The 16,992-nt window shown below is 45.2% G+C and overlaps 2 protein-coding genes across 2 annotated transcripts in view; both read right to left on the bottom strand.

The window, feature by feature from the left end:
- Nucleotides 1–645: 645 nt before the first annotated feature.
- Cdk14 (cyclin dependent kinase 14) overlaps nt 646–16,992 on the bottom strand; it is a 575,534-nt gene continuing 559,187 nt past the window's right edge. The window contains exon 17 of the transcript XR_007591247.1: nt 646–656. The gene's annotated coding sequence lies outside the window, so the exon portion shown is untranslated. The remainder of the gene's footprint in view (nt 657–16,992) is intronic.
- Fzd1 (frizzled class receptor 1) lies at nt 6,274–8,379 on the bottom strand. Its single transcript, XM_050139702.1, has one exon. It carries the CDS (start codon nt 8,242–8,244, stop codon nt 6,316–6,318), a length of 1,929 nt encoding a protein of 642 aa, XP_049995659.1. The 5' UTR covers nt 8,245–8,379; the 3' UTR covers nt 6,274–6,315.

The following is a 16,992-nucleotide window of genomic DNA, read 5'->3' as shown; positions in this document are numbered from 1 at the left end:
ACTCTGATATAAATGTTAATGCTAATTTAAAAAGCATTCCGAGGGAATACATATGTGATTCCTTTGTTAAAAAAAAAAATAGATGTTTAACCGGATCTTATGTGTAGCAAGAACAAGGTTCAGTGTCTGGTTAGAATGCTGCCTGTGCGCATGGTCTCTTCATTGTCCAGTGTTTATTGTGGTTTGGTTCACGACAGCTCTACCTTCCACAAGCTTCTGCTGATTGGCATTTGCTGTGAAGACATGTTACAAAGGCCTGAGCTCACTGCCTTTCCATCGGACACGGCAAGAACACGACAGCCACGGAGCCCACTTTGAGTTTGTGACCAGCATATGCCCTTTTACAAAATGCAAAAATGGCCAGGCGGTAGTGGTGCACACCTTTAATCTCAGCACTTGGGAGGCAGAAGCAGGCAGATCTCCGTGAGTTCGAGGCCAGCCTGGTCTCCAAGAGCTAGTTCCAGGAGAGCTAGGAATGTTACACAGAGAAACTCTGTCTGAAAAAAAAAAATGGCTGGACAGTGGTGGCACATGCCTTTAATTCCAGTCCCAGCACTCAGGAGGCAAAAGCAGAAGTATCTCTGTGAATTCAAGCCCAGCCTGCTCTACAGATTGAGTTCCAGGACAGACAGGAATGGTTCACAGAGAAACCCCATCTCAAAATAAAAAAAATAAAAAAAAAAAGAAAGAAAGAAAAAGATAAAATGAATTTTTATTATATGTTATCATTGTACTTTGCTCATATTTACCCAGTATATTTGCACTTTATTTTATGAGAGTGCAGTTTAATTCATGACACAGAGCTCCAATACCCATTTGTTCAAAACTTGGTTGGTTTTACTCCTGCACAGCTTCTCTATCCTGAAGAAACCTGGATAGTTGGTTACCTTAGTGGAGCACCTACAAATTTTTCACGGGGTTTTTACTAAAATTAACATTTAAAAATACTCGTCAGGAGTTGGAAATAAAGGGCCAAGAATAGTCTCTAAGTCTACCGTTTAATTATTTAGATGGGGGTCTCACTATGTAGCTCAGACTGAGTTAGAATACTCCTAATACTACCTTCCCCAGGCTTGGGTTGTGGGTATGTACCACCATGCCCCAGGTTAAATCTGCTTCCTAAGAGAAACCTACTCCTAACACTTGAGTAGTACGAGGCATGTGGAAAGGGTCTCAGCCAGACTGTAGGACTTCTGGGCAGTGCAACTACAGTTGTGAAGGACAAGCATGTCCAAGGACGGGAGCACAGTGTCTCTGAGCACTGCAAGGAAGCAAGGACACACTGCCACCTTGAAAAGCAATAAAGGCCACCCTTTGTCTACAGAGGATGCTGCAGTTATTTTGCTGCAAATGTAATTCAAACAGGTTCTGGGATCTGAAGTGGAAATATCTACAAAATAGAGGGATACTCCGTTTGGGTTTTTTTTTTTTTTTTTTTTTTTTTTTTTTTTTTTTTTTTTTTTTTTTTTTTTTTTTTTTTTTTTTAAGGAAAGAAAAGGAATCCAGGCCACAAAGAACTACCTCAAAGCAGCACCAGCAGCTCTTTTGATGTTCATCGCTGCATTGCCAACATGTTTGGAAAGTCTACACCGTGTTTGAAATTTCTTGGGATCTTTATATGAAATATGCATATTATAAATATTAAAACTTAAAAATTGTTCTCAAGTGTCAATGTCACCTTTTTAAAAAGTGTGTGTAAAATATGTAAATTCTATTTGAATATTCCATATTCCTTTCAAATTAATAATCCACTATTAAATGAATAAAATTCAGTATTACATGAGTTCTGTCCTCCAACTATATCTCTAGAATATGAACATCTTAAAGGAATTCATTTCTATTGGAAGTGGCACCTTATTTTTTTTAAGGCACTTTAGAATCTAAAACTAATTATAATGTACAAAATAACATATGTTCACATGTTTACAGATTATACTCAAGTTTACTGAACATATCACATGAACGATTTCTGTGAGAAATCCTTCATTTTTATCTGTTATTAAATTTCCAAGTTAATCTACACGCAAAATTATTACAAAGTAACTTGACTCTGCAATGGCTGAAGGACACTTTCCACCATAATAAAATTCAAGGAAAATTAGTGTGGAGATTATGCTTTAATTGCCAGGTCCTAAAAAATAACTGCTTTCTCACAGTAATTGCTACAGCTGACATGTCTATTAAAAAGTGTGATCTGTGTGCACAGAAATGCTCATTCCCCTCCATCTTAAATTTTAAGGGAATTTTGAGCCATGAGGAAACTCCAATAGTGTTTTCCCCTTTTAGAGGTTACTGACACCTGTTTGGCAAGTTTCTTCTGAGACATTATAGCGAATGTGAAGCCTCAACACAAAGCTTTTGAATTTGGTAACGTTACAGTTTCTTTTTAGTTACCCATTCAGCCCATGCCTTATCTGTGCTGCACCAGGCCAACCCTGCAAAACATAGAGACTGGTGTGTTTTAAAACTATATCATGACAATATTAATAGTACTCACATGTAGGCATATGCAGTGACCGTGTTTGGTTTTTAATTTTGAGGACTCCAGTTGTATGAAAATTCATCATCTGAAGTATATCAAGGGTATTCAATGTCATACCACCCTCATGGTCGCTTTTCCTAGATAAATGCTGGGCCTTTACTAATCACGTATGTACGGCAGAAGGCTTCAGTGCTCACAGTGGAGACAAAAGGTTAACAAGAGACCATTGCAGAACAGCTGAAATATCCCCTCTGGTTCTTTTGCATATGCTTGTCTCTGAGATGAAAACTACAATTCTTTGTCTCTTACATGATTTTTTTCTCACCAAAATAACATTTACATGAAGAAAAAATTAGGAGCATCTGAAGGTTTTCATGTTATAATCACATTTACTGTAAAAGCTAAATCAAGTACATTGTGAGGGGGGGGGAAACTGACTCCAATAGAAAGCCGGCAGATTGTGTGTGTGTGTGTGTGTGTGTGTGTGTGTGTGTGTGTGTGTGTGTCCAGGCAAATCAGACCATTTCCAAACAGGGTTTGTCATGGAAACAGCATCCTAATGGGGTTAGATCATCAGTGTCTCTATGGTTTTCCGGGTAAGTTCTATTTTGTCATCAATACTGAATGAAGCAAAGTCAACCAAATCAGACAAAAATCCCCCTGGTTTTATGTATCCCACATACCTTAAAATAAATTGCGCTCTGAAAACAAAGCCTGACAGTGAGTTAAAAATACTATTTGAACGTTCAAATGCAGAATAAAAAGCCTTTCTGAGTCAAATTCACATCTGCATCTTTTTAAAGACATCCACAGCAACACTGGTTTTGACATTTATTCCTGGGATCAAAACTAATGAATTGTCTTGAAATTTTCTCCCAAATGTTACATAATTACCTAATGAAACATGTTTTAAGTTGGCTACAGAATTACTGTTTTTCATGTGTATCTATATATGAAAGGTTCTCAAATATTACCTTTTCTATTAATGTAACAAAAACTAAAAATACAGCTTCTTGATACTTAAAATGATATGTTTGCCATTAAATTAAACTTTAAGTGTCTTAAAAAGAATTAAGATGTATAACACAATTCCCTGACAACCTGAAGACCATTCTTTGTAGTAATGGTCTTCTCTTTAGCCTTTTGTTCTTTTACTTTAAAAAGTAATGGAAAAATGTAATAAAGGTGTTTTTAATCTCCAGATATTTGAAGTTTTTCAGTAGCATTCCTTTCTCATATCATTTCCATATTATAAAATGTAAATTGTGTATTTCTATTTTAAAATTTAATTATGTCTATATATAGTCACATACATGTGTACAGATACATGCACACACATACATATAAATTCCGAGGAAGAGTAGGTCAACTGGGAAATCCCTCAAGGAAAGAAAGGTTCTTCGAACAATATGAAAATGGAATCTTCAGAAGTAAACAAACAAACAAACAAACGAAACAACAGACTTCCATAATCTACCGCTCTCCTAAGATGCTTAGGAACTGAGTCGGTGGCCACTTATGGGTTGCCTGCTTTTGTGTTTGGAGTGTGTAGGTAACTGGAAGACAAGACAATCCCTCATGGAGCATCAGAGGTGAGGACTGAATGATAAACCTCTATAGCAAAAGTCATGGAAATGCTTCCCTTGAAAGAAAAAAAAACTTCAATGGTAAAAGTGAGAGTTACCTTTTAATAATAGTATCATTCGATATTATTATTATTCCAAACAACATTGAGGCCTTCTGCTGCCAAGACAGCACCTTTTGCATGGGACTTGGTGGATGCCACCCGGAAGGCAGTCAGGCTGGGCATTCTCTGGATTAGACTTTCTCTCCAGTTCTTGAGGTTGTGATATTACGGGGCTGGATACGAGGCTGAATTATAAACTGAGAAGATGCTTCAGAACGATCTGTTGTTATGAGGCACAAAACAATGTGATTTCGTACAAAACTTTCGTTTTTTTATTTGCGAAATTAAAAATATGGCATTTTATATATATAAACTTCTATTCCTCTATAAATATAAATGGTCTTGTGATAAATGGACAGAATAAATGCATACCAAATTCAAAAACCAATGTCAGTTTAGGGAATGACAGACAGATAAATTTAAGTCCTATGTGCTGGCGTTTTTGATAAACTCTTAAACACTACAATCAGGAGGACGGCGTTTTTGATAAACTCTTAAACACTACAATCAGGAGGACGGCTTTTCTCCTCTTCAGAGAGAACTAAAGTGAATGTTCTAAATGGCTTTGAGAGACTCACACTCGACATACTGCTGTAAATCCACACAGGAGCACACAAGGTGGATAGGATGCAGTAGGAATGGACACACTTCCGATTCAGCATGCACGCTTACATTGCGTTTGTTTCTCTCATCCACCTCCTCTGTCTTCGGAAGTATACCAGACTATTCCTGGGGCTGTGGATGGCTCCTCCCTCAGAATGAGTGGCTGAGGAATCATAATATGTTGATTCTGTACAACTTCTCAGCTGTACAGTTGATACAAGTCTAATTACAATTTGATTAAAACCAGAAAACAGCGTTTCATTTTGAGGAAGTCCACTCCACTGAGATCTCCCTAAATTTTCATAATCTGTGAATGCTCTGCTATCCTTCTAAGGAAGGCAAAGGTCAACTCCTCACAAGGCTTTCCAGGCAACCTCAAAGTCTCCATTTCATAGAAGGGTAAAATCTAAAAGCAGGCAGCCTCACGGAATTGAATGGGGGAGGGGCGGGAGCAGGATATCAACCATCAAAATGCAATTAGAACTAACAATTTATAATCTCCCTCTTCAGTTTCTTCCAACCCACACAAAGCTTGCTGTTCTTCCACAATTACTAGCCACGTCTTTCCATAATGATGGCCAAACCCATAGCAGGTTCTTACACTAAAGAGGAAAATGAGATCACCCATAAAAAGTCAGACTTTCCGAAGTTAGGCATTAGTTACCACACTTACTCTCTGACCAGTTTAGGTGGGAAGAGGGAACATCCAGGCGAGGAACAGCAGGGAAGAGGGAGGCTGGGTCAACAGGCAGTGACCACCAGGTGGGCCTCTATGAAACTGGAAGGTGGCTCTCAAAACCAGCATGGGAAGTCACAGGGGCGAGGCTCCACACTGTACCTCTAAATGGGGGAGGAACTAGAATAGAATGGGCGGGACCCACCTCCAGATGGGGAAACTTGGTGAAGTTCTGCACCTTGAGTTTCTACTGCAAGCAAGGAGGGGAGAGAGAAGCTGAAGGAAGCAGCTATGGAAAATGACCCTCGAGAGGCACCCTGTCCCAGCCCTCAGTGCCATTGTGAGCCAAGCCAGCGCTCCCACAACTGCGGTGGGCACAAGGGCCGGGCACTCAGCAAGTGTGCTCCCTTGTGCCTCCTCTGTAGTCTTCAGAAAAAGGCAAGTGAGAAAAGCTTCAAATACTTAAACCTCCCTAAATAATTAAACATTTTTATAAAGAAAGGAAAATCGCGTGTTCGGTAGTCTTTAAATACAAATATACTTACAAAAATCTTACATGGGCTATTTACAATCAAAAAAGCATACAGTCCAAGCATCAGAGCTAAGACTGGAGAGATGGGTCCACACACACACACACACACACACACACACACACACACACACCTCTGGCAGTTGGGCCCTCTCTCCTTTACCCCAGGGATGGAAGTTTTTGCAGGAGCTCTGTTGTTTGTTGGAAGGAGCCTGGAAAAGTTGAGGGTCTAGCGAGGAAGCCTGGCATGGCCAGGCTTGGCAGAAATTCCTTGGGGCTAGCTTTCAGACAAGGGCAGGATCTGACCAAGACCTGGGGAAGAAGGCATAGTTCAGGTCTCAGACGGTAGTCTCCCCCTGTTTGCTGTTGGTCAGCCTTGTGTAGAACTTCCTCCAAGAGTTCAGTGTTTTGCCGGACCAGATCCAGAAGCCAGATGTAATGCCCACGATCAGCGTCATGAGATACTTGATCATGAAGACTGTAAAGTCGGGGCTCATGGGCGGGTGTGGTGGGACGCCTCCACCCCCCTGGAGGTGAGGGCAGGGGATGGCATAACTCTTGCAGCTCTGGGCCACCCAGCTGCGCTCCCACTGGTCCCGGAAGGCCTGCTCATAGAAGTAGCAGGCAATGACGATGGTGGCTGGCACCGTGTAGAGCACGCTGAAGACACCGATGCGCACCATGAGCTTCTCCAGCTTCTCGGTCTTGGTGCCGTCGTGCTTCATGATGGTGCGGATGCGGAAGAGTGACACGAAACCGGCCAGCAGGAAAGATGTGCCGATGAACAGGTATACGAAGAGCGGCGCCAGCACAAAGCCCCGCAGCGCATCCACGTTGTTAAGGCCCACAAAACACACTCCGCTCAGTACATCGCCGTCCACCTGGCCCAACGCCAGGATGGTTATAGTTTTGATGGCTGGGACAGCCCAGGCGGCTAGGTGAAAATACTGCGAGTTGGCCTCGATGGCTTCGTGGCCCCACTTCATGCCGGCTGCCAGGAACCAGGTGAGGGACAGGATCACCCACCAGATGGAGCTGGCCATGCTGAAGAAGTAGAGCATCATAAAGAGGATGGTGCAGCCCTCCTTCTTAGTGCCCTGCGCGACCGTGCGCGCCCCGTCCTCGGCAAACTTGTCGTTACACACCACCCGGTCCTCCAGCAGAAAGCCAGCGATGTAGGCCACGGCCACCGCTGTGTAACAGCCGGACAAGAAAATGATGGGCCGTTCCGGGTAGCTGAAGCGCCGCATGTCCACTAGATACGTGAGCACCGTGAAGAGCGTGGAGGCGCAGCATAGCACCGACCAGATGCCAATCCAGGTGCGCGAGAAGCGCAGCTCCTCCGGCCCGAAGTACATGAGCCCATAGACCTTGGTGGGTTCGCAGGGTGCGCCGCAGTCCTTCTCCCCCAGAAAGTGATAGTTGAGGTAGGAGGGTACCCTGAGGGCGCGCGGGCAGGAGAACTTGCCCCGCTCCACCGTGCCGGCGCCCCCCGGGTAGCCACCTCGGTAACCACCGCCGCCGTATTGCGGATTGCTGGTCCAGAACTCCGGCAGCAAGGAGGGAGTCGGGGTACCTTTGTCGGACGTGTTCTGGCCCACGCACAACTCTCCAGCGCCGTGCACCGGGAACTTCTCACACTTGAGCGTGTCGGGCCACTGGAAGCCGAACTTGTTCATGAGCGCCTCGCAGCCCTGGCGCGCGCGCTCGCAGAGGGAGCGGCAGGGCGGCAGCGCCTGCTCCAGCACCGTGCACACCGGCGCGTACATGGAGCACAGGAAGAACTTGAGCTCGGCGGAGCACTGCACCTTCACCAGCGGGTAGAACTGATGTACCTCCAGGCCCGCGTCCTCCTGGTTCGTGTGGCCCAGCAGGTTGGGCATGATGGTCTGGTTGTAGGCGATGTCCGTGCACAGCGGAATGGATATGGGCTGGCAGTAGCCGTGGTCCGGGATGGAGATGCCCCGTTCGCCGTTGTACTGCTGCCCGCCCTGCTGCTGCTGGGGCGGCGGCGGGGCTTGCTGGCCCGGCCCGGGTACCTGGCCCGCCGCCTGCGCTCGGACCCCCAACAGCAGCGGGGCCTCCAGCAGCCAAAGCAGCAGCAGCAGCCCGCTCGCCCAGCGCCGGGGGTCAGCCCCGGGACGGCGGTGGCCGGTCGCTTCCCCGCGCCCCACCGCCTCCCGCTGGTCCCGGAGAGCCCCGGCACAAAGTTCCCAGCTCGGCCGGCCCGAGGCCGGGGACTCGCTAGGCGCCGCCTCCTCAGCCATACTTTTTCGGCTCCCTCCTCGGCGCCGGTCGGCTGGGGCAGGCAGCGGCGCGGCGGGTGGCGGCTCCCAGGGTCTTCGGGGAGAGCTGGTCCCCGCTTGTGCCCTCCGTCGGGCTGCGGTCGCGCTCCACCCGCTCGCCCAGATCCTGCTCGGAGTCCCGCAGCCGCCGCCGCCGACGCAGAAACTTGCGGTTCATGAAGCGCGGGCGGCAGGGAGAACGAACGCGAGTGGTCCCGGCGATCCGGGGTCGCGTCCCTCCTTCCCGGCCCGCGGCGGGCTGGTGGCTCTCGGCCCGCGGCGCCGCGCTAGTGGCCGCAGCCTGGGAGAGGAGCGGGCAACTCTCGGCAGCCTCGCCGCCGCCTCGGGTCCCCCCCTGCGCCTCCGCCTCCTCCTCCTCCTCGGCCGCCGCCTGACCATTTGTGTCAATCCCTCAACTCGCTGCCTCTCCTCTCCCCCGCGCGCCCTCCAACCGGTTTCCAGGCGCCCCGCAGTCTGTCTTTCACCGAGAGGGAGGAGCCTTGAAACCGACACGGAGCTAGAGGCTCAGGGACCGTCGCCCAATCGCGGCACCCGCTGCCGAGCGTAAAAGGGAGCCCTTTCCCTCCCCAGCCTCGGCTGGAACCGGCTGCAGGCGGGAGGAGGAGGAAGTGGTTGGTGGTGGTGCTGGAGGTGGTGGTGGCAGAGGCACCGCTCAGGCACAAAGAGTAGCTATGAAGCGGGACGGGCTTGGTTGCTTTTGCTTGCGAGGAAGAAAGAGCGAGGACAAGTAAGAGAGTGGTCCCATATGCTGCTGGAGATAATGAATAGGAGTCGGCGGGCCGCGGGATTTAGCTCTGCTCTGCTTTTTTTTTTTTTTTAAATCTACTTTCATGTTTTAAAAATCCTACCCTCGACTCTAGTCACAAACAGCTACTTTGAGCGCTGGTTCTGAATGCGTGCCCCTGACTTGAGAATCGGGTTTCCTTTGAGTCTAAGTCTGTCGAGATTTCGTTGAAAATATGACTCCAATAAACCGTGGAGCTGGCAGGCTGGGCTCGGCGGGCTTTTGGACGCGCCATTTCCCTGGATCACTGTCGAAAGAAAACAACAGAACCAAAGTTTGGTGGGATGTAAAATGTGAGCTCAGATGCGCCTTCTATTAGTAGTGTACTTCGGGCAGGCATACTTCACCCCTCCTTTTTAATGGGATCAGAAACCAGCAAAGGAGAGCTAGCTACCCATTAAATGTTAGAGGAAAGCGGTTGAGAACCTGAGAACTGAAGCCTCGGGTGCCCCAGCGTCAGACCCAGGGTACACCCAGACAGAGGAGCAATCCCGGACCCGTAGGGGGCCCCTTTTGAACTCGGGACACTGCTGAGTCCGGTATTTAAGTCCCCCAGCTGAGGTGCTCACAGCTGAAGGTATTCGTTTGAATACAATACACAACCAAATCTAGTCTGAAAGCAAAGGGCCAACCAGGCTCCCACAACTCCAGAGAGAGAGAGAGAGAGAGAGAGAGAGAGAGAGAGAGAGAGAGAGAGAGAGAGAATATGAATCTGTCTCAATAGATACACACACACACACACACACACGGTTTTTTTTCTTGATTATTTTAAAGAATTTATGTGGCTCAGATTTTCAATAAAGTACCATTGCGTTTTACTAATTCTATTGAGATTTTTCTCTCTTTGATGAGCCTTATCTGGAGAGACTGTTTCCCGATTATTTTCTATCGTTTATATATTCATTCGTTCAGTAGATACTTACCAGACATCCATTATACACTGAGCACTGTCGCCGGAGGTAAGGGACACAGACGAAGCCCTGGCGCATCCTTAAAGTAGGGCACAGTACAGTGGACACAGGGATGTAAACCAGTGACAATGGCAATGTACACCCGCGATCAAAAGGGCACAAGGGAAACAAATGGGCAACTAACAGAGGCCACAAGAAGTGGGAGGGTACTATGGAGAGACAGATGTCAAATGCGAAAGACAGAAGCCTAGAACAGCTTAAGTTTCTGAAGGGCAGGATCAGAAGAGTGCGCACGCCCTGGGCATGAAGGGAAAGAAAGGGCTCTTTAACTCACGCAAAATAGCAGGGGCCAAAGTGTTCAAACAATGGGGCGCTATTGCAGGTGGCTTCTCCCCCTCCCCCGAAACAGGAAGTGGTTCCTGGGTGACTGAAACAGGGAACAGGGTGCAAAGCTGTCCTGAAGAAACATCAACATTCCTCTATACATACAGATTCCCGCTCAAGATGGGACTTGTCTACACGCTCTGCGAGGTTTGTCACCATGTTGATGTCTGAGGGAAGCTGCAGACATACCTTTCCCTATGAAATCAGAGTGGCATCTATTTTGTCTCATAGATATGTTCATAGAAACCTTGATGTTCACTTTAACGTTTATTTTGAGTCTTTGCATGGAAGCCTGGTGAAACTATCCCCATGCCTCAGACTTCTGGGTAGCTTGACCACAGGTACACACCACTGTGCCTGGCATGATTTAAAGTATTTTTGAAGAGAAAAAGGAATTTCTTTAAGTTCCTAGCATTTTTTAAAGAGCAGCAGGTACTAAAAACATAGTCAGGTCACAGGTATTTGGGGACAGAAGTGTTGAATGTAACCCATGTGTCACATTTTGATGGTGAGAATGAGGTGGGCGGGAAAGTCCTCTTCTGAACACTCATGTTCATTGCTCATTTTATCTTCCTATAGCTTCCTGGTCCAGACTCCCAGGTACGGGCTCCCTAACCTTCTGCTAAGCTGCCTACCCATCTTTCCTCAGGCATAGCATCTTCACTGAGTCATCTCCCTCCTCTTAGACATCTGTTATAAAGATGCACCTGTCTTGTGTTTCATCCTCAAAATTATTGAGCTGACGGTGCTAGGTGGGACGTGAAGTTATTAAAATGTATTAGCTCCTGAGAAGCATCACATAAATTAAGCCTTTACCACCACTATGACCCCACAGTCTCTCTTTCTCTTCAAAGAAACAGGGCAGAGCACGGAATAGTAAAGAGGGCTTGGTCTGTTTCACAGAATAAGAAACAGCTCTGTTTTCAAAGTTGCTCCAGTGAAATTCCCAAATGTTCATCTCCCACCTAGCGATGAGATTAGGAAGGAGGCTGAAAATGACAGTCAGGGTTTTCACCTACAGGAACCCAGGTCATTCCTATCACGTCATGGAGGACCCTGAAGCTGCTATCCGACCAAAGATATCATCTAGGAACTAAGTTTTTTTTCCAGTTTACAATTCACAACACTAGGTCCAGATTGAAGGGCTGTGTCGGCTTCAGGTTAATGGATGATCTGACATGGATTTCATCAGTTTCCACAGTCTTCCAAGTAACTTTCACTCCTGTTATTGTTTTTAAAGTCGGTTTTTTTAGTAGATTCTTTCTTTAAAGAGATCACATAGAAAAGACTATGCAGAATTTGAAAAGAGATCATTTTCTCAGAGTTGCCTTTCAGTGTATAAGTCCTCTAAAGTAGATTTCCTGTTTATTTGTTGTATCAATACAACGTTTTACATACTAAGCACTCACAACACAGAAGTTGCTAGTTGCTACTAATGTTTAAAAAATAAAAATCAGTTTTAAAAAGTAAGCAATCAGTGCACGGCGCACCATGGCTACAAGCACCAACTCATTAGAGAGAAAGACCACTGAGATGGTGATGCAGGCAGTGGAGAAAAGGAAAAAAATATTAGAGAAATTTGAGCGCTGTATTTAAAACACTATTTCCTGGGGACGTGGAACGTTTTGTGATTCACGGATTAAAAATGATTAAATTAGTATGAAATGTTATGGCCGTGGTAATAAAACATTTCAACTACTCCAACATAAACTAATAAACATAACCTGATTTCTTCTTAGTATTACGTAGCCAGGCATCAGAATCGGCTACATTTTTTTCTTATTTCAAAGATCTCCTTTGAGCAGATCTTTCTTAAAAAGTGTGAAGATTCACAAACTGCTTACACCAGTTGAGTGTGGACGGTGAGTAACGAGGGATAGAGATCTGTTTCAGTTACAAGGTTTCCTATAGGCACTCAAGCAGCTAGGTAGACGCTTCAGGTGTAGCCAGAGAGACTCACTGGGAAGGAATTTGGTTTGTTGTTGCTTTCAGATGACAGGCTTAGATAGCCTCTGTTGAATAACAGAAATTATATCATGGATTATGACGATGTTCTTCTGAGACTATACCTCGGATACTTTCTTGACATTGATTCACCCGCATTGTGTTGTTTGAAATGTATTTTGTTATGGATATTGATTATTAGCCCCACATTAACAGGTGAATCTAAGTCTCTTGGTACTAAACAATACTAAATTCTCAGTGACAGTACATATCAGGGTAGGCCTTGAGTCTGACCACCGAGGGCAATCTGTAAGCATACCCACTTCCAAAAAATCACAGAAGAAAACACAGTTTCTAGGTGAAGATCACGGTGGCCCCTTGGTCTTTAATGTAGTTTCCTGTAGCAGGATACTCGTGTAGGTGAAACACTGAGATTCGCTGTTGATTTGGGCCAGATTTTCCAAATTGTCTTCCGTGCAATGCATGATCTTCCCTAAGGGTGTTCTGTAAAATAAGTTTGTTCAAAGAAATTTATAAAAAAAAAACATACTCTATGTTCTTATTGGAGATTTATGATAGTCTAAAGTCTATGAGAGGTGCTAAAGTAAATAATAAATCTCACTTTAACCTTTGTCCTATCCAGCATTATTTTACAAACACACACACACACACACACACACACACACACACAGAGAGAGAGAGAGAGAGAGAGAGAGAGAGAGAGAGAGAGAGATCACATCAATGTTCTGCTTGCACTAACGGTCCCCGGAATGCAGTCTGAGTACAGCTGGGATGGTCTATGCATTGTGAAGCTGTATCACACTGTACCACAATACTTGGACTCTTACTTCTGGATCACACAGATGTGTCAGGAGAAAGAGAAAACTTGCTCCACCATGCTTTGGAGCCCCAGGTAAGTATGCTGATTGTTTGAGGGGTCAACAGTGGTAAAGGGGCTCACTGTATATTCTCCCCTCTCTGGGGTAGCAGCAAAGAGGAGTCCCCTCTGCTGTCTTTCAAGAGATAGACTTGGTTTCGAGTACTTAACATTTTACTAGAGATTTCCAACTTTTCCTATTGATTGCCAACCCCAGAAAGTTCTGCATAATCCCCCTTTACCTTTTGTTGTTGTTTTGTTTTGAGATTTTCTTTATAACCCAGGTTGACCTGAAACTTACGATCCACCTGTTTCAGTCTTCTAAGTAGTGGGATAACAGGCATGTGCCATTACACCCAGCTACATACGCTAATAATTATCTACTGAAACATATCTGTTCTCTGAGGGTGAGTGTTTTCAAAGTGTTGTGCATGTGTACATGTGAGTACCCTCGTGCACACACAGGTGGAAGTAGATGTAGATGCCGGCTAGCCTCCTTCATCACTGCCCCCTTTACCTTTTTGAGGCAGGACCTCCCACTCTACCCAGAGCACAATAACTCATCTGGACTGGATGGATAGAGAGTTCCAGCGAATGCCACTAAGCCTTTGTGTGTGTGTGTGTGTGTGTGTGTGTGTGTGTGTGTGTGTTATCAAGGACCCAAACTATAGACATCATGTTTGCATGGCAAGCCTTTACTAACTGGTCCATCTCCTCAACCCCCCCCCCAAAATCTGCATACTTTTGCAGCATTTCTAAAAACAACTGTCTCTTTTGTTTTTATCTTTACACAAATACGTTTTTAGCATTGATGAGACGCTTCTTGCATCCACTCATGCTCAGAACTTCAGTTTATAACTCTCTTGGAAAAGTCCTTCCTTTAGACACAAACACACGCACAGTTTTCTTTAAAACAACTTAGCAAAAGAGATTTTTAGGTACAGTATGCTCCTTTTTATATGTGGAAGTTAAAATTCACTGACTACACAAACAAACAAACAAACACACTTCACCTAAATGTAGAATAGGGATTATTGAGATTAGGAAGTGAGGGGGAAGGCAGGAAAAGATGTCTGGATTCGATCAGTCAGTCCACACTACACGTATTGAAATATCACACTGACACCCATTAATAAAAGCAAGATATAACAAAGGAGATTGTCATAACTTTCACCTCACAGAGTCCTCCTAGCGGAGTCATCGTAAGCTCTTAAACCAACTTATCATCTAAGTGAGCTGTAATTTGTTAGCATTTACATTTTAAATACAGTAAATAGAGTCCATTTAGCTGGGTTTGTCCAATAAGCCTAAGTGTGAGTCCTTCCACACAAGTATCACAGGACATTTTAAGATAAAGGTAGGAAGTATTAAGGGACAAAATAGCACTGAATTTTCACCAACAAATAAATCCTTTATTACTTCAATTTTCTTGGCATTCAAAGAGGATGCTATCAAGTGAGATTTTTGCCACCTGTATGTCTCCATCTTGGAAAGGGCCAACTTTGAAGTCCCTAGGCCTTCTCCTCCCCAGTGAGTTCTGTTGACGCTGTACAACTGGAAATGGTGTGTACTAAATGACGAAACTTCCCCATGACATGCAGGCATTTCTACTGGATTTACAATGTAGTCTTTTGTGAGGCTCCAGCCAAGAAATATAGATGAGCCCTCATAAATTAAAACCTTATGCGTGGTACGCTTGAAGAGGCCCGGCTGAGTGGCTAAGATGTGGGGAGCTGGATTTGCAATCATTTGGTACAGCCTGAAAACAAGAGAACAAGGAAACACGTGCTTCTGTGCGTGAACGCTTGGCTTTCCCTCTGCACCGCTCGGCTTCTGTTAGTAGTCAGTGGATAAATAATTCTGTGCATTTTTTTTTTAAAAAAATCATAGCCTGATAAATTGTTGACTGTTCATTTGTAGTTTCTTGCTTTGTCCTTGTTCAAGGTAAACAGGAAGCTAGTCAGTTTTTAAAATGTTGGCACAGATTATCGCACCTTGGAATTATGACTGAAAGTGAAGGGAGTGTGTTGAAGGACATTTGCGTTTCAGATCGGAAACGTCTTTGGCTGGTGTGGGAAAAGCATTGGCCTGTCTGTGCTTTACCTGACATCTTAGTGAAGATCTCTTAGCACTAAAAAGGGGAGAAGTGGAGAAGGAAGAAGAAAACTCTCCCATGAAAGTGTTCCTACCGTAGAGCCTGATCTAATCTTCCCAAGTCTGCTGCAGGATGGCCGCCCTCACTCAAGGTGGAGTACTGCACCTTGAGATGCCAACTCTCCTGTTGGTGCTAGAACATTCGAATGTTCTTATCGCATGCACTGACCTCAGCTGCACACAAAGGAAAACTAATACATTCCATGGCCTCTGTAGCCTAATTAAAGAAAGCTCATTAGCAAATATTTTTTCCCCCAAGAACATAGCTTGGAGAGAGTCATTTGAATTTTTAGTATAATGATCGCGAGCACCCTAAGGGCAATGTCAGAAGGCTGTTCCCCAAGACCACGTGACCATGACAACAACCGGGATACCATAGTGAGTCAACCTCAGCTTGAGAGAGTGTGCCTGTTAGGAGGCAAACACCCAGTTCAACACAGGGGTTTCCTGTGAACGGTACTTGCCAAGGGTAGACCGCTAGGTGCTCTGCTCTCCATCCTCACGTTTAATTCTACGTTGAAAGGAAGGACGAGACACTAGAGAATTCTCACTGCGGGGTAACAGGCACGCAGTCTTCCATCACGGCGAGCGTGCTGTAGTTTATTGAGCCTCTGTTTCTCCGTGTGTTACTCCGTGGCCATTGTTTATCTTCCTTACTGTCATGGCAGCAAGGTCTGTGTACATTTGAAAGTCAGACTATTAATGACCAGGCTAGGACTCTTGTAGCTCTCTGATTTCAGGAATTTCTCTTCGTGGTTGGTCTGATAAGACTGAGCGATTGAGTGCGATTAAGACTCTGTTTAAACCAAGTTCTTTCATTTCCACTCTGTTCTCTGGAGCAGAGAAGTCAGAGGAATCTGACTGCAGGAGCTGGTGCGCTTCCCCTAGAGGCCTCTCAGGTCATGTGACTCCGTGTGCTTCAGGGCTCTCAGATTAACACAGACCATTTGGCTTACACGGAAAACAAGCTGCAGTTACTATCAAACGCACACGGATTGGGCAGTGTGCACACAGATAAAGATTTGTTCTGATGCTCTGATATGCTGAAAATTTCCCCTTAATCTCATTTTTGCCCTACATTCATTCATTTCCAAATGTTCTTCATAGTTCTACAGAAGAATGCTCCAAATTTAGTGGTAAAACAATACATCCTTTCATGTATCTCACAATTGCGGAGATCAGCAGTGTAGACAGAGATTCAGAAATTACTGGAAACTAACAGAGAGGACACTAACAGCCAAGAAGTGTCTTAGCCAGTCGTGAGTTCAAGCAAAGAAGGGCAGAGGGAGAGTATCAGGGTTGACTTCCCAAATGGACTGTTCTGGGACTGTCACCCAGAGAGTTTGAGTGACCTCACAGCGTGGCCATCTCTTTGTACACAGGAGTTCGAGGTTTCAGCAGACGAGAGGGAGCTGGGCATGCTTTCATAACTGAGGCATGGATATTGCATGGTGTTGCTTCCAGAGCGTTCTCATGACCATCCTTGAGCAAAAGCAGGTGCAGGGAGCATGTACCATGTCAGTGGGGACACTGTACGTGTGTATAGCAATGACGAGAATCTGCTGTAGCAGGAAATCCGAATTTACACTGTGCAATTATGCTATATGACGGTGTTAAAGATGGGACAGTGATGAAATATCGTTTGCTTTCTGTGC

Source organism: Alexandromys fortis, unplaced genomic scaffold (genome assembly GCF_014885135.2).
Source record: "Alexandromys fortis isolate MF-2015 unplaced genomic scaffold, M_Fortis_MF-2015_v1.1 scaffold_38, whole genome shotgun sequence".
Taxonomy (NCBI): domain Eukaryota; kingdom Metazoa; phylum Chordata; class Mammalia; order Rodentia; family Cricetidae; genus Alexandromys; species Alexandromys fortis.
The sequence above is the reverse complement of the archived record's forward strand: the minus strand, read 5'-3'. Positions and strand labels throughout refer to the sequence as shown.